This window comes from Varanus komodoensis, unplaced genomic scaffold, assembly GCF_004798865.1.
Source record: "Varanus komodoensis strain SLA01 unplaced genomic scaffold, ASM479886v1 scaffold25, whole genome shotgun sequence".
In the NCBI taxonomy this organism is placed as follows: domain Eukaryota; kingdom Metazoa; phylum Chordata; class Lepidosauria; order Squamata; family Varanidae; genus Varanus; species Varanus komodoensis.
In genome coordinates, this window is record NW_025335661.1 from 12,641,067 (window position 1) to 12,668,414 (window position 27,348).

The following is a 27,348-nucleotide window of genomic DNA, read 5'->3' on the forward strand; positions in this document are numbered from 1 at the left end:
AAGACAAGATGCACATGTAAGAGGAGAGGGAAAGATGGCCAAATGATTGTTGAATGCTGCATCTTACTTGAGCCAAAAAGAGTAGAATGAGTGCGAAATAATCCATCAGGAATTTCCCAACTCCAGTCTTGTAATCAGTTAGCAACCCGTGAGATTTTTCTCTTCTGTTTCCACAGGTGAGCCATTAAATACACAGACTATAAAGAGTCTGCAAACAAAACAAGGCCAGGAGAGTAATCAATCAATGAACAGGTGGTCTAGGTTTAAAATTTTATCTGCCAAAGATAAGAGCAATAAATTATAAAAGGAAGTATGAGAGTAATTGGCTGCTTTTTCAATCTGAAAACAAGATGTGGGTCTTTCTGCTTTTTGTGGGTGTCACATCAGCTTTTGCTGAAGTTTCCGTTCACAGATTTGATGGGTAGGAATATGTAGCAATCTTAACTTGCATATTTCAGAGATGATGAATGTCTTTTCTCTTACAACTAATTTGCTTCTGGCATCTTCCATAGAGAGAAAGTCTATCGGGTAACCCCTCACCATGAAGAGCAGATAGATGTCCTCATCTACATGGCCAACAATATGCAGGTAAGTTGAACTGGAGGGCTGGGTGGTTCTGATTCAAAGTAATTTTCAATAGTGTATCATGCGGATAAATAATGAGACTGGCCTTGCTTGCATTGCTTTCGGAAGACAGCTGGCTTACCTGAGGAAAGGAGCACAAACTGCAAAAGGGTCGCTCTTCTTTTCCAGAAACATTGAGTGTGAGAATTCAGTGGCAGTGTCTGGTCTGAGAGGCTCTTGGACAAGGGCCCCTGTGGCGAGGCGGGGGTGGTCACCAGCATGGCCCCAGCAGCTTCATGCAGTCACCCAATACACGTAACACACACTTTTGCTCTCCTCTCACTTGCACTCCCTTAATGACAGTTCTCCCTTTATTGCCTAGCATGACTGACAACAACTCAAAAAAGTTCTGGGAAAGGGGAGAACTAGTAGTTTTTCTTTGTCTCCTGAAGTCTGGCAAGCAAAGCAACAATGAGTGAGCAACAATGCTTCAGGTGCCTCCTTTCAACTGTTCGTCTCTGGCTGCATCCACAGTAAAGCTCCAGCAGCTATCACTGGCCAGGCCCTCCAGCAACCATCTTTGTAAAATGTTTTTGTGGACGGAAGGACCTCTTTGTCCCCTTCTTGGCTCAGAAAGAATCTCCTCTTGCTTTGCCAGGTAACCATGATGTCATAGAGGTTCCATTGCAGAACTGAGATTCTAGCACTATGCAAAAAGCATTTCTTTCCCTGCTTTTCTACCACATGGTCTCTATGCAGCATTGTGGTATAGCAAAAATAGCACAAATAAGCAACATAAAATCATGGGTTTTTTGCTTTCATTATTAAATGCTTCATTTTCGCTGATCTAAGACATTCACCTAGAACTAGAAGCCAGACTGTAGACTCATGACTTCATCTAAAGAACCCATAAACAGCTGTGACTAAGGAACAATAGAGTGTGATAAATGCCTTGAACAAAAAAGCCCAAACTTAGGTGGTGTTAGCTTCAGTACAACTATAGCAAAACAGAGCCCCTGAGAAACAAGGAGGCACCAGCATATTCTGGGCCCTGGGGAGCATCAAAGCTTGTAGAACTGCACCAAAGCTTTATTTAAAATACACACAGGGAACCCCCTCCCCCTGGGAAAAAAAAAAAGGTCTGAGAGCCGCAAAATGTTGACAGTCAGTTAGAAAAGAGGAGCAGTAAATCTTTGGAGTATCCTGAAAGAGGACATGGCTAGTTGACCCCCGTGTCTAGCTGATGTGGGCAGTGGAAGTTGTTGTTGTCTATCTCATCTGAAGGGCAGATTTAGACTCTTAATCAATTTATCCCTCTTTCAAACTGTCTTCTTGTCCATGAATATTCTCTAAAGCTCTTGTCCATTCCAAATGTGTTTTGTAACCTTGATGTAGATATATTATGGCACAAGAAAAAACAAGTAAAGATAGCAGATCTGTTTTCAATATTTGCGTGTGGCTTTGATGTTGAGAAATAGCTGCAAAAGAGAGGAGGGAAAGATGATAATCTCCACCATGAAATGTGGCATTTACAATGATATACAGATGCAGAGGGGCTTTTCATTGACCATAGGCCATTGTCAGACTCTCTCCCCCACCTAAGCTCGGCTCGCCATTATGTCTTAAATTCTATGTCCAGTCACATTAATGGGAGTTTTGTTTTGCTATTCACTGCTTTGAAGCCAGGGATTCAGTCAGGTGAAATGTTGACTTCTCACTGTGTTTGTATAAAGAACATGAAGTTTTTTGCTTTGTGCTTGGAATCATGGATCTGGAAGACCAAGAAATCTTTCCAACCAAGCCTTCCCCAACCTAGTGTCATCTAGATGTGTTGCAATACAGCTCCCATACTGGATGGAGATGATGGGGTTTGGTGTCCAATGCTTCTAGGTGCAGTCAGGTTGGGAAAATCCATTCCTGCTTCTTCAACAAAGTAAGCCCACTGGTTGCTAACCCTCCAGCCCAGGCAGCTACCATTAACAAAATGACAGAGCATATGGTTTGCATATAGAAGGTCCTAGGTCCAACGTTCCCTACTTTGAGTAGACCCATTAAAATCAATGGGATGTGTTTTTACCCATAGATCATAATCCAGTGCAGAGTTAGGCATACTGAAAGATATTTCAGTGGCCTTCAGTAATTTCTAAATGGATTGTAGAATTACTTTCCCCAACCCTGTGCCCTCCAGAATTGTATTATTGTTTGTTGCTATTTAGGTTCCCAGGCTGTATAACTCCTTTCCTCCTACTTCCCTTCCTTTTCTCTTCTTAAGTTTTAATAGGAAGGAACATAGGAACTGCCCTAGATTGGTCCATTTAGCCCAGTATTGTCAACACTGACAACAGTTCAAGTTTTTAGGCAGGATCTTTCTTATCCTTGAAGATGGAAGTGGCTGAACTTGGGATCTTGTTCATGCAAAAGCCCTTATAAGATGCAAGGAACTGAGCAATCAGCTAACATTTCTGAAGCATCTTATTAAAACTTAAAGAAAGGAAGAAGGCACACATTTCAGTAACTTTAAAAGTAACTAAAGGGTTCCTTTTTGATTGATTGATCCCTCAATCTAGAAGATTGATGCAATTTTGGATATGAGTCATAAAATTTCTGAATGCATAAAACAATGGTACATATGTGAGTACATTTTGCAGGTGTACATTTGACCAGTAAATAATAGTCTTTAACTAAACAGAGGTTCCCCAGACTGCAGTTCTGTGCACACTTACTTGGGAATAAGTACCATTTAATTGCAGGATTACATCTGAGCAAACATTTATAAAATTGGACTATTAGTCATCTCACTCTGTGTGATAACTCACAATGAAAAAGACTTCATGGTCTGTTGAATCTGAATTCCCTAACTTTAAGTTTTCCAGTGCCTCTTTCATAAATCCTGGAGAAAGAAAACATGCCTTGTGCTATCCTTGTGACTGACTTGCACTGAAAGTGCATAATAAACAAAGCCCATTTAAGGAATGGTATGATACATGTGCATGTGGAAGAGAAAAGATTAAGTAAATAAAGCAAGGCCACAACAAATGCAAAAGAGGCAGAGTTATTTTTGATGCCAAAGAAATGGCATTTATGTTTAACTTAAGGAGAGAATTCAAATTTACCACAGTATATTTAGATGACAACTCTCTGTTTATAAGATTATAATCCCTGCGGTAATAATATTTTGTTCACTCCTTAGATACCAAGGCAGTAGGCACCTTTTGAATATGCATTATTCAGAAGCAGTCCCATTCTGTCCATCCAAATGAAATGACACCACACATTCCTATCTTAGCAAGACATGCAAATGTCCCTTTGAGGTCATAAATTCACAAGTCATTGGGTTCCCATGAGTGACAATGCTAACATGCCTCTCAAGCCAGTTCCTCATTGTGAGGCACATTTGAAGTCTGGCCTAATCCCACCTGTTTTCCAGCTGTTGAAAGATTTAAGTGTATGGACATTTGAACGGTTGGAATGTGGCAAAGTCAACAAGATAAAGTCTTGGAACAAGTACAGATAGGACCCTGACAGTGGCCATAACACTACACAGTAGTGGTTTGCTTAAACTCTGCATGGATATTTAAAGACATGGCTTCTCCCACATGGTCTGTTTTCTTCTGTGTCTTACCAGTATCTGGATTATGTTTGGCCAGAAGAAAAGGGAAGCCCCTGTCTGTGAGTGCAGCCATACTAAGGAACTCCCTTTGCAGAAGTCATTCCACAAGGTGTAGCACAAGGCATTCCTCAAGAGCCTAATCAGACATTCTAAAAGCAGGTTGCTTCAACATGCAAAAGGAAGTCCTCTGGGCCCATCCCCCTCTGCCATCCCCCTTGTTGCTCGGTTTCCATGGAGGAGCACTGTCTAAAGCGGACAGTTCTTTCTGTGGGGGCTCTCCCTGTGAGCTGAAGCATGGATACTTCAGCCTTCTGGATTGCATAAAGAGCCACCATGGATAAAGAAAGATCCCCACTTCAGTCTCCTCTCATATGTACAGGGGGATGATAACAAGGAAGGAAGGGGGCAGGGCAGGAACATTCCCACTCTTTGCATGTTTAAAGAACCCCATTTCCAAATTCCTCAATAGGGCTAAGTATTTCACAAGTAGGTGCACAGCTCCTTATAACTTTATTATGTTAAGTGACGTTTACATTGGATTGGACTAGGTGTTCTCACAGAACAAAGCCAACTCCTATATTTTCTGTGCTAGCATAAAACTGAATATAGCCAAAGAATTTCAATAAGACCTCAATGGTAAGATATTTAGGAGTTCCACAGACAGTATTTTTGTGCTGAAGTGTATTTTGCTGCCTGCTTTAATTAATGTTATAGCAATGCTGTTATAAGCCTAAGAAAAGGCTCTAAACAACCAAATCCATACCTGCAGACTGATCCAAAATGAAACTACATGGACCTACTTTATGGCCTTCTTTTTTTGGTTCTCTTTTCAGATTGATTTCTGGTCCCCAGCTTCTGCTGAGCAAGTGAAAACAGGAATGACTGTAGATTTCCGGGTCGAGGCAGACGCATATTCTGAAGCTGAGACTCTCCTGCAACAAAATGGACTGGACTATGAGTATGTTTTTTCTTATGATATTTGTTCAATTAATATGCATGTGTTAAATACCACACACATCTCTCTTTAGATCACAGGTAGGCAACTTATGGCCTTCCAGACTTTCATCATCCCTCAACCTTGGCCAAATTGGTTATGATGAGAGTTGTTATGCCCAAATATCCAAGGGCCCACAATTTACCAGTCCTACTTTGTGTCTTAAATTAAAAGAAGTCATGGTAATTCACTACTTAAGTAGACTCAATTTGAGATACATATTATTGAACACTACGCACTGACAACGTACATCGCCAGGTCTTTAGGATAGCCTTCATGTCCTACTTTACATGGGACAGTCTTCTATTTGAAGGGCTGTCCAAGATGAAGGTGTGTCCAAATTCTGTTTAGCATTAAAGAGCCTTAAAAAGGAAAAACAGGAAGGGTCTTGGAGTTGTTCATCAACAGCACCCAAAAAAACACACAGAAGACTGGTCAGTCTTCTCCATTATGGTAAGACATTGTATATTGTATTTCAATTCTAAATTTGTGCATATGCATGTGTATGTGCAAGGATATGTGTGCACACCCTTGTGTGTGTATGTTTTATGGAAATTGGTGTCCTCCTTTGTCTTCTTATGTCATGGAATGGCCACCCTACCATGCTTCCTTCAAGTAGTGCGGTACACCAGAAAGCTCCCAAGCACATCTGCTGGTGTAAGGCCTTGCGGGAGAGAGAGAGAATGCGAAAGTTGTACACAGAGCCGGACAACATGTGATGTTAATCTTACAGCTTAGCAGTTACAGTTTAGCATTTTTTAAACTGCAAATAGCAGTCATAGAGGAGCAGGGTTGGAGAGGGATGACTACATGCCACAGAGGGGTCCTTTTCTTCTGCTATTAAAGACAAACGAGCTGGTCTTGGTTAGTAACCTAGAAGCAAAGTTCTGCAGTCCTTTGATGAAGCAGAATTGTCTTGATGACCAGGGAAAAGTTACTCCGCCATGTGTTGAAACACTTCCTCTACTTCTAATTTAAGTACGCAGTTTGCTGCACCAAAGAGCTGTCTAAGACATTGTCCCTGACAAACTTCAGTGAAGTGTCCTTGCTTGCTACAGCCAAAGGACTTACAAGCCTTTGATGTGTAGCTGCATGCCCTGACATCATGTCAATGTCACCAGTTCAAGTGTTCATTACGAAGGCAGGGCATGCATAGCAAGTTGACCTCTCTCTCTCTTCCCACCCAGATCATGGTGACCAAGGACATCCAGTTTGCACATTGCTTAATCCTAAAGCCATTTTATTCAGGGTAGAATGGGAGAAAAGTGAGGAACAGGAGATTTCTTTTGCTCTCACCCAGTCATTGTGCCAACAGTTCTAAAGGCATTCTGGGAAACCAGCTAAAAGCAGACAGTTAGGAGATCTCACACAACAGTTTGAGAGAGGTGTTTGCTTCCCTTAGTTTGTGAAAATTTAGGTTGAGCATGCACACAACAGATCTGTCTTCCACACTCCCCCTGCATCTCTGAAAATCTTGCCCCAGCCTGGGAAGCTGTCCTGCTGTTATGCAAAGATGGGGAAATTTCCTGCTGGGGAAATCTCCACCCCAGCAACTCCCAAGAATTGCTCCAATATTGAGTTCAGCTCTTGGGCCACAAGCAATTCCAGTTCTAATGCCTGAGTATAGTATTGGAAGGCAGAAGGGCAAGAAGCAATGTTGTCCCATCACTGTGAGCAGGATCAGACTCTTGGAAGACCTGGGGGCCAAGTACCAATAGAAAATGAAAAGTCCCACCCTTTTATTTGTCCTTATTACTGTGTTATTGCAGCATTTTGATTGATGACCTTCAGACCACACTCGATGAGCAGTTTGACAACCATGCCCGGTCCGCGGGATACCAGTATGAAAAATACAACCCGTGGGAAAAGGTAAATAAATAAACAAAAGAATTCACATGTGAAAAATCTTTCTCCACTTTCCAATGGGGAGTTGTCCTTGGAAATGCTGCTTTGCTGGGAAGGGTCCACAGCTCAGAAGCAGAGTACATGTCTTGCACATATAAGGTTCCAGATTCAGACACTGGTAAATTCAGTTTAAATCTTCTCCAATAGCAGAGCTGGGAAAGGTATGTGTCAAGACCCCAGAGAATTCCAACCAATCTGTAATAGACTAGACTGCGAGCACATGGGCCAAATGCGTACTTCCAAACTCTCAGTCTAAAGCTTCAGACAGTCCCCAGCACATACCTCCCTCCAGCTCTGCTCTAAGTTCCTGATATTGTTTACTCTATCCTGCCTTACAGAAGAGAAAAACAATATATCTGCACCAGTTGTTTTCCTTCCCTGATTTGTGCACAGTTCCTCAGTCACAAAGGTGTTGGGGGAAACCTTGCACAAATCGGGGAAGGGAAATGCCTTGATACAAATGTACGGTTTCCCCCTCTGTGTACTCACATCCATGGCACTGCTCAATTTTAGCTCTGGCATTCCTACTGCTGCAGTTTGGCCCCTCATGTGTGTTGACTAAGCTAATACAGACCTTGACAGGAAAATGGCTCCCCACCCCTGACATAGACAGCGCCAACCTACAGGGGGCAGCATAACAGGCACTTATTTAGGTATTTGTTTTTAACTCAACAGATAGAGGCTTGGACAGCCAACATGGCTAATGAACACTCAGATCTCGTCTCCCGGTTGCAGATAGGAACAACCTTTGAGGGACGCCCAATGTACGTCCTGAAGGTATTCACTTTATATTTCTTTAGCCAATCTGTTCTGTCTTCTCTTGGCAGATATGAAATAACATTATGTATTATGCACCTACAAAGTCCAGATTTGTGTTTTATTTTATTTTTAATAAATGCTTTAGGAAACCCAGCAGATTTTGTAAATTCTTTTATGGTGACATTTTTATCCTTTTTGATTTATAGTAAGGGCTTCCTAAATAGCACAGACTGTAATAAACACTTTGACAGTTTGCATGTATAAATTTAAGTATGTTCCTGTAAGCAAGGTAAATGGTAATCTACCTTTGTGTAATTGCATACTCCATCTGTTGTTTGTAAACCTATTTGCTATAAAGCAATCTATAAACTTCAGTCCTTTCCCTCTCTCTCTCCCTCTCTCTCCCTCTCTCTTGGCAATGGAAAGCAAAGAATTAATCAGCTTTTCCCTGCCTGAGTTGTTCATATAACTTCATACAAACAAAAGAAAACAGTTTAGCTTTGCTCTTATTTTGAAGATCAATTCGGTATTTCAGGCCTGTGTAGTCCAACCTGTGTTCCTGCCCCCACCTGTTTCCATGCATGAGGAGAGGCAATGTGAGAATAGGGTGGCCACTTACACATGACCAAAAAAAGGAAAGGTGTCACCCAGAAGGAGAACAAAACGGGTGCTAATTTGCATACAATTATGCATGTGCTGATTTATAGGTATAGGTGAGAAGTCAGCAATGCATGGCCCATGGGCCACATGCAGTTCTCACCACCCCCTGGTGCAGCCTACACCCTCAGACACCCCCAATATGTGGGGGAGATTTCTCATGGCCAGCTTAGTGTTACAGTTCTCAGTTTAAGATCGGTCATACTTCCTGCCAGCTACACAGCATTAAATGGGCCACATTTGGTTTCAGAACCTGCTACCTTTCGCCTGCTTAGGGCTTTCCTTGTTGCTGTTAAAAAATGGACTGTGCCCTAGCACCACGCAAACCACGGAGGGGTCCAACGGAGAGGAGAACAGCCTCTGGACTACCCAAAGCCAATGCAGCTGCAACCAGGAAGGGATTGTGATAATTGAAATATAGCATGTGTGTCAGCACAGTGGGGGAGCTGCGGACCTGCATGCCTGCTCGGTCTGCACTTGCCCAGCAACGTCAAGGACCCCCCTTTTCGTTCTGCTTGGTTCTTCGCCTTTAAATCTGGCTCGAGGCTGACTTTTATTGCAGTGCCGCATCGCCCGAGAACATCCTGTGACGCACAGTGCTGCTCAGTGCTGTCTCTGGTGCATTCTGCCTTTCCTTTTATTCTGCAATATTCTCAACCAGCTTTATTCCCACTGCCCTCAGTTGTGGTGTAACCCATTGTGTGCCGCTCACTCAGCACTCCCCTTGCCTTCCCTGAAGGGAGATGGAGGGCAGAGGAAGTGGCCTGTCTAGGTTCAGGCCCTGAAAAAGAGCAACTCAGAGATCCTTCTGTTGCTTTTCTGCCTCCTGCCCACCTCGCTGCCCAGGTCTTCTCTCTCTGCCTTACAAATGCTGTTTCACCTCCCCTTCAAAGAAAATTTGTGGTGTCTTTTCTTGCTTTCCCAATTTGTCCTCTTGCTTAAGAAACAGCTGACTCCCAGTCATGTCTACTCAGGAGTAAATCACATTATCATCAATGGCTTTATTCTCAGCTAAATCCCATTGACTTCAGTGGAGCCAATTCATTAGAAAGTCTGCATGGGAGAGAATTCTACGTGCTTACCTTTGGGTGGAAGGAATGAGTTTTCTGCTAGTCTTACTCTGTAGGAGTTGCAAAGGCAGGAACAAACTTTTTCCCTTTCCATGATTTGTGGCAGAGGCAGAAGAAGCTCTGTTTTTCCCATTTTCACTCCTTCACTAACTGAGCTTCAAACACAAAGCATGGGAACCATGAAGGACCATTTCCCTCATGCATAATACTAATAGTGCTAGGGAGAGCACATATGTATATACAGGTCAGACCAAGAACTGGCCTTTAAAATTAAGGACTGATCTCTGTAAAGTTGCACACAGCCACCTTATCTGAGAGCAGGCAAGGCTGTGCAGATTGTCTGGCTGGCTACTCTGAATCCCTTCAGGGAGAAGATACCTGATCAAGTCGAAAGAGAAGTCCTCTAGATGGAGGAGAATCTCCTGGAAGCCACTACCAGAGAATCAAAAGATGTAAAATCTGTCCTCTCATATGTAAAAACCAAGTTTAGCTAACATTCCGGAATCACTCCCTGCACTTCTTGTCTGAGGCCCAACCCATGGAATTATTTCTGTGTGTGATAACACCACACTGACTTCCAGCAACTTCAGCTCATGCTGAGTATGTTGCATCATATCAGGTGGAATTCTGGTCAAGTTCTGCCTGTGCCACACTGACATCATAGCTTGCAACATTTGCAGGCAATTTATGCCTTGATGTATTCTTTGTTAGGGCAACAGAATGTTAATGGACCAGGATGTTCAGGGAATGCAGTGGTACCTCGGCTCACGAACACCTCAGTTCACAACCAAATCGGGTTGTGAGCAGAAATTTCTGAAAAAAATTGCCTCGGGTTGCAAACTCCGCATCAGGTGATGATTATGATCACACCTGCCTCCCCACACCTGCCTCCCACACCAAGTGCGCCCGCTTCAAATTTTTGTGATTAAAATATAGTTACAGAATGGATTAACCTTTTTTACATTGAACCTTATGGGGAAATTTGACTTGGGTCACAACCAATTTGGGTCACAACCAGGGTCCTGGAACGGATTAAGTCCATGAGCCAAAGTACCACTGTACTTCTTTAAAGGAACCAGTTGGTACAGAATGGTTTCTTGATCATCCCTGGAATATGGGAGTGCTTTGGGCAAGACAATTCATGTTTCCTTCTGCCTCCCACAAACACACAGAGCTAAGGGTGAGTTTTAAGTTCTCTTTGTTAAAGAAATTGAAGTTGGAGACAGCAATACATACTGAAAAGCAGAGAAAGTACAAATATAAACTGTACCATGGAGGTGCAGGAACATCTGCTGTGGAGCAGGCATCTTCTGCATGCTAGGAGTTGTTATTCTCTTTGCCTCCATCTGTGCTCTACTTCTAAAGAAATCAGATCTTACAATAGTGCTCTAGGTATCCAGTGAACTCTCCTCTGAATGGAAGACAAACCCCGGTCACTTTACCAAGAACTTCTCATCACTCAGTGGAATGGGGAGCAAGTAACAACATGGAATATGTTTCCATGTTACTGACACATAGTTAAAAAGGTCATGAGAATAGGCACTAAGTCATTAATCGACATTCACAGGGTTGCCTTGCATGAACATTTCCTAAGGATGCAATAAATCAAGCACTGCTGCTGGGCATTCTGGCTTTATTTCAATGTGGTTTGTGTGTGGCACTGAAGGAGATGCTCCTCCTGACATAAACAGTGAGTCATACTGCCAGTGCTTGCTGGAGTTCAAAGTTTAGTTTTCAAAGTTCTGCCTAGGATCACTCTCACATTGACCTAGACCAAGACAACACAAAAGGTCTCAGAGGCAGTTTCCAGATGAAGAAGTTCTCAAAGTTAGGAGACAAATGGTGCAAGTGATCTGGCCCCAACTTGGTGGCCTCCAGATGTGTTGGGTTGCAACTCCCCTTATCTCCAAACAGCCTGGCCAATTGGATGAGGACAATTATCTTGTATTGCTTACAGTTAAATTTTGTATTGCTTGATTGTAATGCTCTAAGGTATAATTGTATTTGTTTAAAATATGTTTTGTTGTTGTTGTATTGTAAGCCACCCAGAAGGCCCCATGGGTGGCATACAAATGAAATGAAATGAAATGAAATCAATACAGCCGGAGGGCACTAGGTTAGAGAAGGTCACTGCAGATAATGGTGGACAAAACGTTGTGTGTTCACTGCAGAAAAATTGGGAATACATCAACATCTTGCAAATGTCAGATTCATTACCTCTACCCAGTTTGTTAAAGGAATGAAATAAAATGGCTACCTTAAATGCACCCCCATTCATAGGTGCTGAACTGAGAAGGATTTCACCCATCTTTGCAGATGAGGCAAAATGTTCTGGGTGATTTCACACGGGAGCTTACGGGAACAGAAAGCACAGCAATTCCCTCCTTTTTAGACACTGATATCAAAATTGAGCTGTTGCTGCCTCTGAGACAACAACAGTGGAGATTCCAGCCTCTAGCTGCCACATCTACCCCACCCCCACCCCCAAATGCCCCTGGAATTAGGTTGTGGCATTACAGAGGCTGGGGAAGGTAGAAAAGCTCTTTTGTCACTGCCAGTGTAGCTGCCATAAGTAAGATAAATAAGGAAACACTGAATATTCTCACCCCACAGTCAGCCAATATGCACCCAAACCTTTTCGGAATCCACGTATATACTCACATGCCCTGCAAGAAATTGCCTCAAGCGTCCACCAACACATTTTGCTGAAATTCCTTATGATCAAACTTGCAGTCTGGCATCAGTTGATCAATTGCATCAGAACAATGAGTCTTGCTTGCAGTAAGAGTGAAAGATCACTTCTGAGTTGGTCTTTGTGATGTGTGATGCTCAGTTGAGGGTCCCTGACCGAAAACACATTCCTGGGGTTTCTGGATGTAAAGGATGGAGTTCTTGCTCCAGTGATTACTTACACGTTTCTGCAGATGGTGCTGGCTCTGTTTCTACATGACAAATTTCCCTCTTGTGCACAAGAGAAGGAAGCCCTGTCCTCCTTTGCATCTGGTCTCTCCATACATAACTATTCTAAAGGTATATCAAAGCAATGTAGCCCAGTTAACCAGTCTCCAAAATATAGGGTTTTCAACAGGGATAAAATAGGAATCTAGCAAGCCACTTTAACTATGTTGATTTTCTAGAGGTGAGAAAATAAGACACAGTAGTACCTTTCCATTCCAGCAATGAGCCTATTTTCAGTAAAGTGAGGCATAAGGCTGCAGTCTGAAGAAAGAAATGTATATGCAATATAGATTGCAGCTTCTTCCTCAATTTATTCATAATTATTTTTATTTACAGGTGGGAAAGCCTAGTGCTGGTAAAAAAGCCATCTTTATGGATTGTGGCTTCCACGCCAGAGAATGGATCTCGCCTGCATTCTGCCAGTGGTTTGTGGGAAAGGTTGGTGAGCAAAGCATATCAGCACTGACACAACTGGAAATGAATTTTATGCTGGTTTTTTAAAAAATGTATTAGCAGGTCCCCTTGACACCTGAAGAGGTAAAGAGTAAGTGAAGCAGCAGACGCCCCCTCTAGGTTTCCTAATACGATCCTGAAGTTTCCTAAATTATCTCCTTTCCTAGAAAGACCCTTTATGTTGTTCTTTGATTTTTAATTTTGTTCCTAGGACTAGACTTCTGTGAGGCTTCAACAGCAGCAGAATTTAAAATATTTTGAGCTAAATCACCCAAATTTGCCACTCTGTTGCAAGAACTGGTGTTGCATCAGATACCTGGGTGGGCATAGCTGAGTGAGACATCCCCCCCCTCCCGCCCAGGTCTCTGTAATACATTGCAGGTCAGCCCCCTCATCCACAATTAGATCGTGTATGAGGGATGTTTTGTTGTTGTTGTTGTTGTTGTTGTTGTTGTTGTTATTATAACATTTCTATGTTATGGACCGAAGAGCCAGACTGGATCAAACCAAGGTCCTTCTAGTCCAGAATTCTGTTCACTCATGACCTACCAACTGAACAAAGCGACCTCCAGGCAGGACTTGAGTGAACATAAGCTTATATTCTTTTTGGCACCAGGTGAAAACCTTTTTATTTAACTGTCATTTTAAGAATGGTAAGGGAGACATACAGGGCTCTTTCAGAAGCCACCAGGGGAGAAAATCCAACAAGGATTGGAACCATGGTCTGCAAAGAGCCTGGCAGGTTGACGAGGAATTCCGTGTGGAGCATTAACCTCCCCATGCATGCACTTTTCTGAAAAATGGGGCTCAAAGATAGGTCACAGCTCATTCCTACCACATGCCTACCTTCCCATTGCCTGAGTAGACCTGAGTCAGTGCCAGTTTCAATTACCCTCCCAGAGGCAGCTGACCAGCAACCACTGGCATTTGGGAGTGTGGGGGAAACCTTCCAGTGTGTTACAACCAAGCTTGTGATACTTGCAGCCAGGAAGACCAACTGGGTTTGCTTTCACTGAATAGCCCTAAATTGCAAGTCCCAGCTGTTTTGAGTCCCGTGTTTCGTAAAGGTTCTCATGCTGAAATATATGCAGCAGCTGCCCACTCTTAAAAACCACATCAAGTAAGCTGAAGTATTTGACTCTAGAGTGTGTTGGCAGACACCCAGCAGTGACAGGCCGTTCTCTTGTGTCTGCCCAGATAGATGGACAAAAGCAAGCCTGGAAACTGAAAGCGACACTCCAGCCCTGCCTTGGGGAATGCATTCTCCTTATCGCTCCCAGTTAAGATAGCAGTGAATAAAATGTTACCCCATTTAGCAGTATGAGTCACTATGGCCATTGATGGCCATAGAACAGTCGATGGCCTTTAGAACGGTCAGTCTCTGACTTTTCCTTACTGAGATTGCGTACGATTCTTAGGCAACTGATTAAGGGAACAATCCTGTGGTCCCCAAACTGCACCTAAATTGTTCTGGTTCTCAGATCTGATTCTGTATTCTGAGTTCAGAGCTGTGAATTGAAGCTCCAGTCCTTTCCTTCCTACCCCCCTCAGCCGCCTCTGAAAAAAGATGTGCCAGCTTCTCCATAAGAACAGAAAAACTGCAACAAAGAAGTAGAGAAGGGCACATTTTGGAGAGCAGGAACATCTGTCCTGATGCCTCTTCGGCCTTGTTCCTTCCCCCTCTGAGGTGCTAGAAAAGTATGTAGGGCAAAGGCTTATATAGTTTGCACATATATTCCACTGTATGGGCATGCATTTGTGGATTGGATTGGAAGAATCTCTTGGAATGTACTTAACTTCATCTGGCCTTTTCCACTGGTCTTCCCACTTGATTCACGTCTTCAATAGGAGGGCTGTAGCACAGAGGTGGAGCGATGCTTTACGTGCAGAAGGTCCCAAGCTGAGATGTTTTAAAGCTTTGTGAGTTACCCTGAGGGACCTACAAGATTCCCAAAGCAACAGATGGATGCATGCATGCAGAGAGAGAGGGGCAGAGATTTGGTTTCTAACATCTTTGTGTAGGATTTGAAACAACTCCTGGCTGAAATTCTGCAGAGCCCCAACTAGTCAACTTTTCTACATGAGGCTATTAATCATGTCAGTGCAGTGTATCTACCTGTGGATCCATTTCATATTTGAAATTTGAGCAGGGCTACCCAAAGAGCTCTTCTTTTCTTTCTTTTCAGCTACATTCTCTAGGTGGCAGTGTGGTCTGGCAAAATAAGGCAAATGCAAAAGTGAGGGGGAAAGTATTTTCTTTCCCTTTTACAAGTAAATAGCACCATTTCCTGCTCTTTAAAAAAATCACTAAATGTATTGTTTACACCCAGAAGCAAACTTGGAGGATCTAATTGGATGCTGTCTAAGGAACCCACACACATCTGTGAGTAGAGAATGATGAGCACATGAAATATGGCTCATGTGCTCATCATTTAGAAAGGGCTTCAGACACACCAGTCTCCTGAGCAGTGTAAAGAAGCTTTCTTTGCTCCTAACAGCCCAGCCCTCAGCATGCTCACTCTTTAACAAGTCCTACTGTTCCTGGAATGCGCTCCCCAGAGAGCTCCGCCTGGCACCAACAGTATACGCTTTCTGGCACCAGGTCAAGACCTTTTTATTCACTCAGTGTTTTAAAGTTTAAATTTTCATTGTGTTTTTATTAATACCAGTCGTTGGTTATTAGTGTTTTAATATTATTATTGTTTGGGCTAATTATATGATATTTTATATTGTTGTATTTATTGAACCATTGTTGTAAGCCGTCCAGAGATGTGTAGTAATTGGATGGGTTAGCAATGTCCCACAAAATAAAATAAAATAAAATAAAATAAAATAAAATAAAATAAAATAAAATAAAATGAAGGAAAGGAAAGGAAAGGAAAGGAAAGGAAAGGAAAGGAAAGGAAAGGAAAACTGTGTTCCATAAAGCAGCAGTCTAAAACACAAATCCTTTAGGAGAGTGTCTGGCCTCTCCTAACCTTGTCCCTGCCACACCCTGACGTTCCTCTGTTCTCCACCCCTGGTTTTTTGGCACAGCTTCACTTTTGGAGGAAACTTCTATCAAAAATGTATAAAGTTTCTGAAATAAATAGAATTCAGATCCATAAGAAAGTATAGTTTTCAATAGCTTAATATTTCAGAATTTAAATTAATGTACCAGGTTGCACTAACATTTATATTTGCTTAGAAATTAGCATATTGGTGGTGCTGATCTAATTAAAGGGGGAAAGTCACCTTCACATATATTCATGTCATCTGGTACACCTTTGATTTACTTGCTGCTACTTCTCAATACCATTTTAATTCTTCAAGATCACTGATGTCAGAAGTTAATGAAAGGTATTATTCCGACTCATGAAATTGTATACAGAATGAGGCCAATAGTCTGGGTTTATCATAATTGGTCTCAGAATATGTTCTAAAAACACATGAAGTGGCCACCACATTGAAGCAAAGCAGATCTGGCTCTGGTCTAAGCTTGGAGGGGAGACCACCTGGCAACCACATGTCACCCCCTCAAGTTCCATGATGGAAAAAAGTGGGATATCAATGAGATTCTTTATATATACCACACATCTTTCTGAACTGTCTTTAGGCTGTCCAAACCTATGGAACAGAAACCATCATGACCCAGCTTCTGGACCACTTGGACTTCTATGTCTTGCCTGTCTTGAATATTGATGGCTATGTCTACACTTGGACTAAGGTAAATCACACAGTGGTTTTTTGAATAAAAATCTCGAAACTTGTGTGTTAGACACAATCCTTCAAAACAGTGCCTTGCTCCAAGCTTTAGCGGACCCATGGGCAAGGCACCCTCAGTGGGCTTCTTCTGCCACTTATCTATCTTCTCACCATCATTGTCACCAGGTACTGTTGGTCTTCATCTTCTTCTCATCTTTGCTGCCACTTGCTTGGTAAGCCAAGAGCCTGTGAGCAAGGAGGTGGTGGCAACTTCTGTTCCTCTTTCTCATTACCACTATAGTCTAGGACAGAATGAACTCAGGTTGCAAGAAGGTTGCAATGATGAAGAAAGGCTTACCTAATGGACTGTCCAGTGGACCCCTGTGGGCAGGGACTTTCAGCATGTGCCAGACCATGCCTACCTGTCAAACTAGTCCCACTGCAAAGCTAACATTCTCAAATATGGTCCATTTCAGTCTCGCATGTGGAGGAAGACTCGTTCTGTAAATCCTGGCACTAACTGCATTGGTACTGATCCCAACAGAAATTTTGATGCTGGATGGTGCAGTAAGTACAGCCTACAATATAACGTGTCCTGAGAAGTAATATATGGCCCAATTCCCACCAGCTCATTCTCAGTGTCCCAAAGTACCAGCAGTAGTTGGGCTCCAAGTTAGTGATTCAATCTCCCACAATCTCAACCTTTGTGGAAATATAGAGTAGTAGGCAGGAGAGGCTGGTGTCTCCTATGTCAGTGGAGCTCCTCATCCACTCCATCTCACCCTTCTAAGCTCCATCCCCATAATATGCTCACCACAACGGGGCACTGAGGATAGCTCTTCTTTGGTTGAAAAGAAAAGCTGCAGTGGATGAGGAGCCCTCTTGACACAAGGGTCACCAGCTTCCCTGGCAATAGTGCAGTCTTGACTCTGTCTACTCAGATGTAAGTCTCACTGACTTGAGTGGGGCTTGCTCCCAGGTATGTGGACATAGGATTGCAGCCTTAGGGTGCAGTCCTGTGAAATTCTTCCTGTTGATGGTATGTTCCAAGGGTGGAGGCAGTTTTTATTCAAGCGGCATTTTAACTGTTAATATTATTGGATTTTATCTGGCCAGGGCGGCTTATTTTATACTGTATTTTTGTATTTTTAATTTAATGTTTATATTTTTAATTTATATTATAATTATTGTAACTTAGTGTTGTAAGCCGCCCCGAGGCTTCGGCGAATGGGGCGGCAGAAAAATGTTTAAATAAATAAATAAATAAATAAATAAATAAATAAATAAAATGAGCAAGGCATGAGAAGAAATGACAAAGGTGCTTTCACTTCCTATCCCTCTGTACAAATGTGAGTGACAGCTAGACAGACCTCTTAGCTTAGTTACCAGTGTAAAAAGAGACAGGTCTCCCTCCCATCCTTCCCCAACCCACTTTTTATTCCCTCTACAAGGTCATCTAATGTTGCTTTTGCAACTTCAGAAAGCAGTTGTTAGGGTGGTCATTGCACTCTGGGGATGATGTTTGTAGTCCAACATATCTGAAGGTCATCAGGTTGGGGGAGCCTACACCTTACCTTGACTGTTGCACTACTGATTCTAACTATTTCTGTTTCCTCTTTCCTACCGCACACAGCTGTTGGCGCGTCAAAAAATCCATGTGATAGCACCTATTGTGGCTCAGCACCTGAATCAGAAAAGGAGACAAAGGCCTTGGCTGATTTCATTCGTAAGCACCGCTCAACCATCAGGGCTTACTTGACCATTCACTCTTATTCTCAGCTGCTGCTGTTCCCTTATTCTTACACTTTTGATGTGACAAAGGACAATGTGGAGCTGGTAAGTAGAAACTAGATGGCTCTTCACTTTCCTGAGTGAGTATGGCTGTGGTGCACGTGTCCTGAAATCGTAGCTCTTCAAGCTATCATCTGCATTATTTTCGTTTTTGCAATACATTGGCTCCTCTCTTAGGTCAGAAACAACTTTCAGGGTGGGTTTGTTTTTTTTACTCTTGGTTAAGATGTTTGGGCAAGTCTTGTGTGCCTAAGATGTTTAGGCAAGTCTTTAGGCAAGTAAAAGGGATATTTACTACATTACAGGAACTAAGTGGGTATTAAAGAGCTGTGCAGGAGCTGAACTAAGCTCTTTTAGGTCACATACTCTAATTTACTTTTACTTACTTTTTGATTTTTAAAAATGTACTTGCTTTTATCACATTATATTGAATTGTATTGCTTTTTGTCTATTTTATATGCACTGACTTCATGGGATGGATTGTGGTTTATACTTTTAAAAAAATCAACAGCACAATCCAAAAAGGCTGCCTGCAATCTACATTTGTTGGATTATGGGCATTGCACAGGGGGCAGCATCAGCAAGGAAACAGGCTTCCTCCCTTCCCACCCCAAAGATCCTCTTTCTGACATTGCTTTGAGCGACCTTGGAGCTGCAGCGGATGCATTTCTTTCCATGTCAGCTGCAAGGGCAGAGGGAAGGCACTCTGAGTTCAGAATCCCACCTCCGACCTCGGAGCAAGTTTCTGACATCAGACCTGGGACTGTGGATTATTGCATGGCCATCAAAACAGTGTCTAGTGGGCCACAGGATTGTTCCCTAAGTAATAAATTACATAAATTGTACTTGAATTGTAGCCCTTGCAGGATTTGAACTATTTGGCTTAAATATATCCCCAGAGCTTGTGGCACATGCTGGGCGCCTATGCACAACCTTTCTTTACCTCAATCCCTGCCCGTAGGTTCTTGTCTTGTTCAAACCCAGTGCGCATGGGCTGGTAACATGATTAAGAAACCACCCAAAACCATGGATTGTTACAGGATTGTGGGTGGTTTCTCAATCGTGCCAACAACCTACATTGGGCAGGTTCATATGACATAAGCGCTTATGAATGGGGACTGGGTCATGGCACTGGTGCCTACAGCTAGTCAACATGTGCTGCAAGTCACAGGGGCTTAAATAAAACTGATTGTGTGAACCAGGACAATGCTAACAATCCAGGCAAACATTGTCCCAGGGTTGCATTTTAGCTGCTCCTGCACACAGCAGGAATAACTGGGCCGTATGGGGCAACATGTTCAATCACGCACAGGCAATACAAGGTATAAAAAATCCTAGGTTGTCATCTATCCAATAATTGTTGAAAGACTAAATTTACAGTGCTTCCCTATGATATCTAAAAGCCACATGCAATGCAATGGGACTTACCATATGTGTATGAACAAGACTCCAGCCTTGCTCTAGAATATATTTTATTAAATGTTTATTTTCATTTATAACATCTTAGCACTGATATTTAGCTCCAAGTGGGAACTGAGTACAATATGGAAAATGTACAACGACAAAGGAAAACAATCAGCTCATTTTCAGTTCTGCCTTTTGAGGATCTGTCAGTCTTTTAATGTAAAGGGAGGCCTTAAGAACTCTAATGTGTTCTCTAATTTTCTTGGCCAATGCATAGAAATAGTAGTTGGCATCTACTCTTTGTGAAGACATCCCCTTGTGACACGCAAAGCACAGGAGCATCACATATTCAATAGGTCTATTTTTCTCATAGTTAAATCTTTTTTTTCTGGGGTTACTTTTCCCTTTCAAAAGAGCAGTAACATTCTCAGAAGGAAATTAATTCTGTTAAAATGGACACTGCTGGCACTAAACACAACATGACAAACAAACTTTATAATAAAAACTATCAAGAGCATTTTAATTCTCATTCAATTGCCAGAAGTCCAAGGCCAAAACCAAAAGCTGATCCTACACTGCTGTTGAATTCTGACAGATTTATGATGGTTCCCAAGTGGAAATATCACAATTTTAAAGCCAAAATAGAGGATGAGAACTGATTAATGGCTTTGCCCTGGACATCTGGCAACAAAATCCTCTGTTTTCCATTAGAAGAGAAGGGGTGTGTGTGTGTGTGTGTGTGTGTGTGTGTTATTAAGGCTGTGCTTTTCTTCAAGCCACAGTTTTAACTGCAATGATTCCAGAAAATTGGAGTCATTTATCCTTCATTTTGTTTGTCTTTAATTCTGACTTAAAAAGAGAATGTTTCTAACTTCACACTTCACAGTTTGGTCTAAGTCAGAAGAGAAATACAGGCCAGGATCCAAAAAACTACTTTAGACAAACTCAAGGATTTGAGCATAACCAGTGGGAATTTGGATGTTTTTCACTTAGCAGACTTCCATGCCATATCACACTACTGCACTTGAAGACCCACATAATTTTTAAAGCAGTTTTCTATGTGTCATGATATTTGATAAAGTCCAAGGTTTCTTTGGGTGCATGGAACTCGACAGATATTTCTTAGAACTGGATCCAAAATTAACAGGTTTCCTACAAGCAGAACTCTATTTTGGAGAGCTGGCAAAGGACAGCTCTTCTGTATTGAAAATGTCCCATCCAAGTCTGGTTTAAAGGACTATGGAAAGAAGAGCACTACTGTGGTTTAAAAGATGCCCACCAGGTATTAGCAACTGAATGGCAGATTGAACAAGAATATAGGTCCCCAGATCATAGTTCTTCCCACTATGGTGGGGAATATTGTATTTCTGTTTAGCATAATTATTCTGAATTTGGTCCAATATGTATAAATCCATATGTACAAATATTATGCAAATTGCTTTTGTGCAAATCCTTTCAGTGAGGCATTTCCTCTATTTTGGAGATGCATAAGTGGCCACTTTAACTGGATTCCAGCCAAAGGCAGTCCCACAAACTGTATTGATTTCAGCTTCTTAAATCCCTTAAGGTTCTTTTGCTTAATTTGCTGGATCGTGTCCAGATGGGACCAAATTCATAGCTCATGTCAGTTCCTGTTCTATGGCTATTTACATTTTGTAGCTGCTCTATGGAAGTCTTTTAAAATTAATGGATGGCTTCTACTTCTGCCAAATTAGATGGAGTGGGAATGTGACTATTTTCTTTTTGATCCATAAAAGAAAATATGTGGGTAGTTTGAAAGAAGTAGACAGTCACTTCATACCTAAAGAAAATCTCCTGCCAGTTTTATCTTCAAAGTGGAAACTTCATGGAGTTTTAGAAAAATGTAAATATATGTACATGGAATTGTTTGGCTGAGTAATCAAAAGCCAGGAATAAACACCTGACAGCTTAACCTAAATGCAGTAGCAGAAGCTGGATACAGTCCAGAAATATTTCAATGAACCAACAGGGATCTTGACATTCGTGTCAATAGTATGCAGACTCTGTATGCGCTTTGTTTTGTTTGAGTGCTTTGTTTTTCTCATGAAATATCATGCAGAGTGATATAGTATATCGTGAATGTGTCTTAAGGCTGAAACCCATATGCTTTTACTCAGAAGACCCACTTAGTTCATTTCAACTTACTCTGATGAAAGAGAGGTGCACATGATTGCAGTTTTAGGTTGCAATCCAGTGCAACCTTCTTATCACCAATTCCTTTGAAGCAAGAGACACTTACTCCCAAATAAATTTACAGAGGAGGACAGGCTCTGAGCTCTGCCTAGAAACAGAATTCTTGTAGCCTTTACGTGAATGACCAATACATCTTTCCAATAATTTTATCAAAGCATTATCTTATCTTATTTTTATTCTGACATTTAATCTCTTAAAGAAAACAGAGGCTGTCATTTCAGTTTTTTCATATTTGATAAGATGTACAGTCAAACCACAATCACTGATATACGCATTTATCATTATTAATGTTGCTTTCCACACTCTCACCCTTTTGAAGTTAGCTTATTGCCTTTGTACGTTCAAAAGCTTTAGACCTTTTCAAACGTTCACTGAAATGCGTTGGGGAGAAACCAACTCATACCAGCCTGGCGTGCTGGTTACAGTGTTGGACTGCAGCTCAGGAGATCAGGGTTTAAGTCTCTGCTTAGCCTTGAAGCTCACTGACACTGGGCAAGGCACAGACGCTCAGCCTAAGCAAACTCACAGGGTTGTTCTTGTGGGGATAACAGGAGGACATTGTAAGCCACCATGAGTTCCTTGCATGAGGAAGAAAATCAGGATATAAATGCATTGCAACAATAATAATACCCAATCCCAACAGAGACAGCAAGAATTAAGCCTGCAAAACTGTTGTGTGTGTGTGTGTGGGGGGGGGGGGGTTATTCCTGGACTGCCCACCTCCCCTAATAGTCCAGCCTGCTTTAGGTGAATGCATGAAGGTTAGAAGCATGGAAAACAAGTGTGCTTCAGTTCTCCTGCTTTTGCATGTTGTGCTCAGTGAATACCTGAAAAGAGCTAAGGTGTTGAGATGCCTTTGTGGAAGAATAAGCTTTCTTTCTTGAGATAATTTATTAAGAGAATAGCAAAGCATCTATCTGGGCATCCATTTTGTAGCAAGTTGAACTCAATGAACCGCAACATTCTTTTGAACTTTTTGAATATTTGCAAATACTTCTGGCCTGCCTGGCACAAAAGCAACTGCCCTGAGCCACAGTGAACAACAACAAGGAGATTTGTGTCACCTGACACATATTGTGGCTTGAACCTATTTCATCCGATAATGGTCGTCTTAATTTCCCATCCCATTAAAATGAATGGGTTTTGATTGTCCTGGATTGTTTCTGCATTAGCTAAATGAAATGCACTTAAATTGTAATGCAGTGCCTGGGTTCACAGGACACAGGAAGTAATTGTGGATAACTACCCATGGTGAATAATCATGTCATGTGTACCTGGACCACTTCCTACAGGGTGGCTTGTTTGTGGGCTGATTATTTCTTCTGCTTTTGTTTCTTACCATTGAAAACCCATTAAGAAAGGAAGATGAAATTGGGACACTATGCCTTTTGATAGTTAGCACTAGGAGTGCTTTGTCCGGATGTAGCCTCAGTTCAAGTAAACATGGCCAGGTGATGGAATGCAGAGGTATGGTCCCTTTGTTTCCCAGCAGTTCTTGTGTATTGCAGGCTAGAATAATTCATTGCCGGTTGCTTCCAGAATGGTGGCAGGCAGAAATAAGTCATGGATATTCCCAATCCATCTTTAGATTACCTCAGTAGAAGCATGAGTCATGTTTGGGTTCTTCCCATGCACCTACAAGTTTCCACAAACATTAGAAAAACAACTTTCATACATGCTTCCAGTGCAGAAATATAGATCAAGGATAGCATGTTTATGCGCACAAGAAGAATGGTACTCCCACTCCACCAACACTGACAGAAGAAGATAAGGACACCCTAGGATTCTCACAGATGTTACACAATAGATTCTTGGAAGAAGTTTGTTATTGATGAAAAGTACATTCCTTCGGTTTCACAACTTTGTCCTCAATTCATTTTATTGCACCCCTGACACTTCAGTGATTACTTATGTGTTCATGTGGGCTCATGGATACATATAATAATTGATATTTTAAGAATAAATGTTTCATCATTGGAAGAACTAAAACAGCTTTCCTTTCTGTACTATTTGACTAATATTCTGTGGTTAGAATCATCTGTTTTTCCTGTCTTTACAACCAGATTTTCTTCAGTACTCTTTTAATATTTATACTGAGCTAGTCAAAGCCTATGTGTATATTTAATCACTTTTTTCTGAGAAATGTTTCAGGCTTTATTTTGAAATTGCTCATATTTTGGCCTAGGTTTTGGTTTAGATCATCCTATGGCTCCATCTGTTCCAGCAAATATGAGTTCAACTTGTTCAGTTCTTACTTGTGCTTGAATGAGACAGAAATACTGATTTGAAACTTACAGGGTAGTAGATACCTGCTTGAAACTGTCCAAGTTTAAAACTAAAATAATGTTTGATCTCACTGTAGAAACTCTAGCAATCTCCATAATATTACTTCCAAACCTAAGAAAATGCCTAACTTCTGTTTTCTAGCTGCATAAACTAGACTGGCATTCCACCCTTTCTTTTTCAATTAGTCAATATTATCCACTTGATGACACAGAATGTCACATGCTTTCAGGAATATTCCCATGCATTTATACATATGACATCAGATATGTTTATATGAATATTATTTGGAAATAATTGGAAAGTCAGTATTTTTCTGACTATGGTAAATCTACTAACACCCTCAGTTTTTGTTAGGCTGGTACTGTTGAAGGCCAGGTGTTGAATCAAACCTGGGTTGGCATCATTTGGCCCTCCAGAAGTCTTGGCCCACAACTCCCAATAGCCAGCAAAATCAATTGTGAGAAATTCTGGGAGTTCTAGGCCAAAATATAGGGAAGGTTACAAGTCCAACCATGGGCTAGATGGAGCCCTCATCTAGATTAGCAAAGTATTTCTCGTGTTCCTGTTATTCCCATTAGCAGCTCCATTCCTATAGTGGACTATGAAAAGCAACCCTAAAGGGAGCAAGAGTAAAATAGGAAACAGGTGTACAAATTCAAATGTAACACAGCTTTACAGAAAACAGAGCTATATTAAATCCCATGACTGAATTAGGGTCTGAGTAGTGGTAACAAATGAATATCTGCCCTTGTAAATGACACATTTTGTGTCATTAAAATTATGTTTAATGGCCTTGTAAACAGTTGCAGAATACTCTTGCCAGATATCAGTGTTAAATCTGGACAGTTGCCTTGTGTCGTTCGCCCGCCCACCACCATGAAGTTCTATGTGGTAAAAAGGACCGTGGCCGTTGAGTTCAAGCACTATCTGACAGATTTCAATCAGCTTCCTGAAACTTTAAATCAGCAGTGGTTTTACTGTAGCAAACCTGCACATGATAACTTGGACAACAGTGATAAAGCTGCTCTCTTTAATCTGTTAGTTATCCAAAGCACAAAGATTTGTAACTGCAGTTTTCAAATTGTGGTAAGAACAAGGGCAAACAGCAAGATGTGGGTTCCTGAAAAAAATATCCACTGTCTGTGAAACTGAATTTTACATGTGGCAATTGGAAAAAGGAAAAAATATGGATGCAATCCTGTGGGGATGCCCAAACTCTGCTGATCTCAGCAGAATATGGGCAAGCTAGGAAAGGCTGGAGGAGCATGGAAACATAGATTACCTCTGTGCTTCTCTCATCCTTGTCACCACAGCCCTTCAGACCAGGAAGAAAGGAGGCTGAGGTACTGGCTGGGAACACCATCCCTTGGCAATGCCAGTTTCCTCCCTTCCACCCTACACGCCTGAACACCCATTAATCCCCCTGTCCATGGTTGCTCTTACAGCCTCAGCAACGCAGCCAGAACGGTTCTTTGCACACCAGCTGTGGAAGGCAGGAGATCCAAGTGAGAGGCCCCAGCTGTGAAGTTGGAGGGATTTTCCAACATTGTGGCTGGGAAATCAAAAAATCCAGTGGTCATCTAAATTTTGTTTAATGGCCATAGAATTGTGCTGAAAGGAATTTAAGTGCAGTATTGGGCTCAGATTTTAAAAAGGGAAAGAAAATAAATCTTAAGGACAGAAAACACATGTCTTACTATTAGATTCTCTGGATTCTGCTTACACAACTATGTATGTGCTCATAGGTGTGAACATGCATACCACCAGACAGACTAAATTTCCATTTTTATGATTACAGTAGAGCACAAGCAACTTATTCATATGACTACTATACAAATGAAAGGTATATTCAGATTGACATCTCATGATGATGAAAGGTTTGCAGAGACCAGTTTTCATAATTTACTGTATGACTTTCCATCTCAGCACTTCCAGTGACACTAAGAGAAAGTAAAGGATGAGAGCATGGATGTGTCTGAAAATGGTTAAGGAGAAAAATAATTTCTGGTTACTTGTAAAAAACCCCTTCCGTCTGCCAAAAAGCAACTTAGCTCACATGTTGTGGGTCAAGTGCCTAGAGGCTGACACTGCCTACTTCTTCCCTGTAGCACGCCCTTGCTAAAGCTGCCGTCAAGGAACTAGCCACAGTGCACGGGACAAAATACACATATGGCTCAGGTGCTGCAACTATCTGTAAGTATGACCTTAATAAATCAAAGTATCCATAGCAGTCCTATACATAGCCCTGTAATATCACTCTAGTCCTAGAGTGATAAATGTGATAGAACTATAGTAGGTTAAGCTCTTGATGTTCAGCTATAGTTGCCTATGCACTCCTTCTCAAATTATTTTCCCTTGATTCAACCTTGCAGATCCAGCTGCTGGTGGCTCTGATGACTGGGCTTACAACCAAGGCATCAAATATTCCTTCACCTTTGAACTTCGTGACACCGGCCGATATGGCTTTGCTCTTCCAGAATCTCAGATCAAGCCCACCTGTGAGGAGACCATGGTTGCAATTAAATTAATTGCCAGCTATGTCCTTGAACATCTGTACTGAAGCAGCTTTCAAGGGTTATTAAAGAACCTTGATTGACAAATACTTCGTTTCACTCTCTTGCTCTCTCATTCTCTTTCCCTGCCGTGGGTTGTTTGTTTGTTGTTTTAGATATTTAAAGATCCTTAAAGTTTTCTTTCACATTTATGTCAACAGACCAAATCAGGCCTCTTCTCCCATTTCAGTACATCAGTATCACACAATGGTTTATCAACAAAGCAGGGGTTTAAAGCCAGAAGAAGGCAACATTAAGATCCTATATAGTACCTATTTTGGTCCCCAAAATGTCCTTTTCAGATGCATTGCAGAGCAGCAGCTCAATGCAAGCTAACAGACTTTTATTTAATAGAAGGACTTTTATTTTCCCTCTTGTCTCCCTTTCCCTTTTCCTTGGGAGTCCTTTCTTTTTAGATTGTAAACTTTCAGAGACTGCCTCATCTAA

General features: G+C 41.7%; 1 protein-coding gene across 2 annotated transcripts; it reads left to right on the top strand.

Moving 5' to 3' along the window:
- The first annotated feature begins 347 nt into the window (after positions 1-347).
- On the top strand, positions 348-26,949 carry CPB1 (carboxypeptidase B1). 2 transcript variants are annotated; one of them, XM_044432896.1, is made up of 11 exons: positions 348-421; positions 513-588; positions 5,008-5,132; positions 6,938-7,037; positions 7,749-7,850; positions 12,854-12,955; positions 16,566-16,676; positions 17,131-17,221; positions 18,288-18,490; positions 26,458-26,542; positions 26,722-26,949. In XM_044432896.1, exons 1-11 carry the CDS (start codon positions 351-353, stop codon positions 26,907-26,909), a joined length of 1,254 nt encoding a protein of 417 aa, XP_044288831.1. In that variant the 5' UTR covers positions 348-350; the 3' UTR covers positions 26,910-26,949. The 2 variants fall into 2 exon arrangements, with proteins under 2 accessions (XP_044288831.1, XP_044288830.1); XM_044432895.1 differs by lacking the exons at positions 348-421; positions 513-588 and adding an exon at positions 4,622-4,660.
- The last annotated feature ends 399 nt before the right edge of the window (positions 26,950-27,348 follow it).

Coding starts and splice junctions, on each gene's coding strand:
- CPB1 (XM_044432896.1), top strand. CDS start 351: ATGTGGGTCTTTCTGCTTTTTGTGGGTGTCACATCAGCTTTTGCTGAA. Junction 589..5,007: donor ACATGGCCAACAATATGCAG/GTAAGTTGAACT, acceptor TTCTCTTTTCAG/ATTGATTTCTGGTCCCCAGC. Junction 26,543..26,721: donor CTCAGGTGCTGCAACTATCT/GTAAGTATGACC, acceptor TCAACCTTGCAG/ATCCAGCTGCTGGTGGCTCT.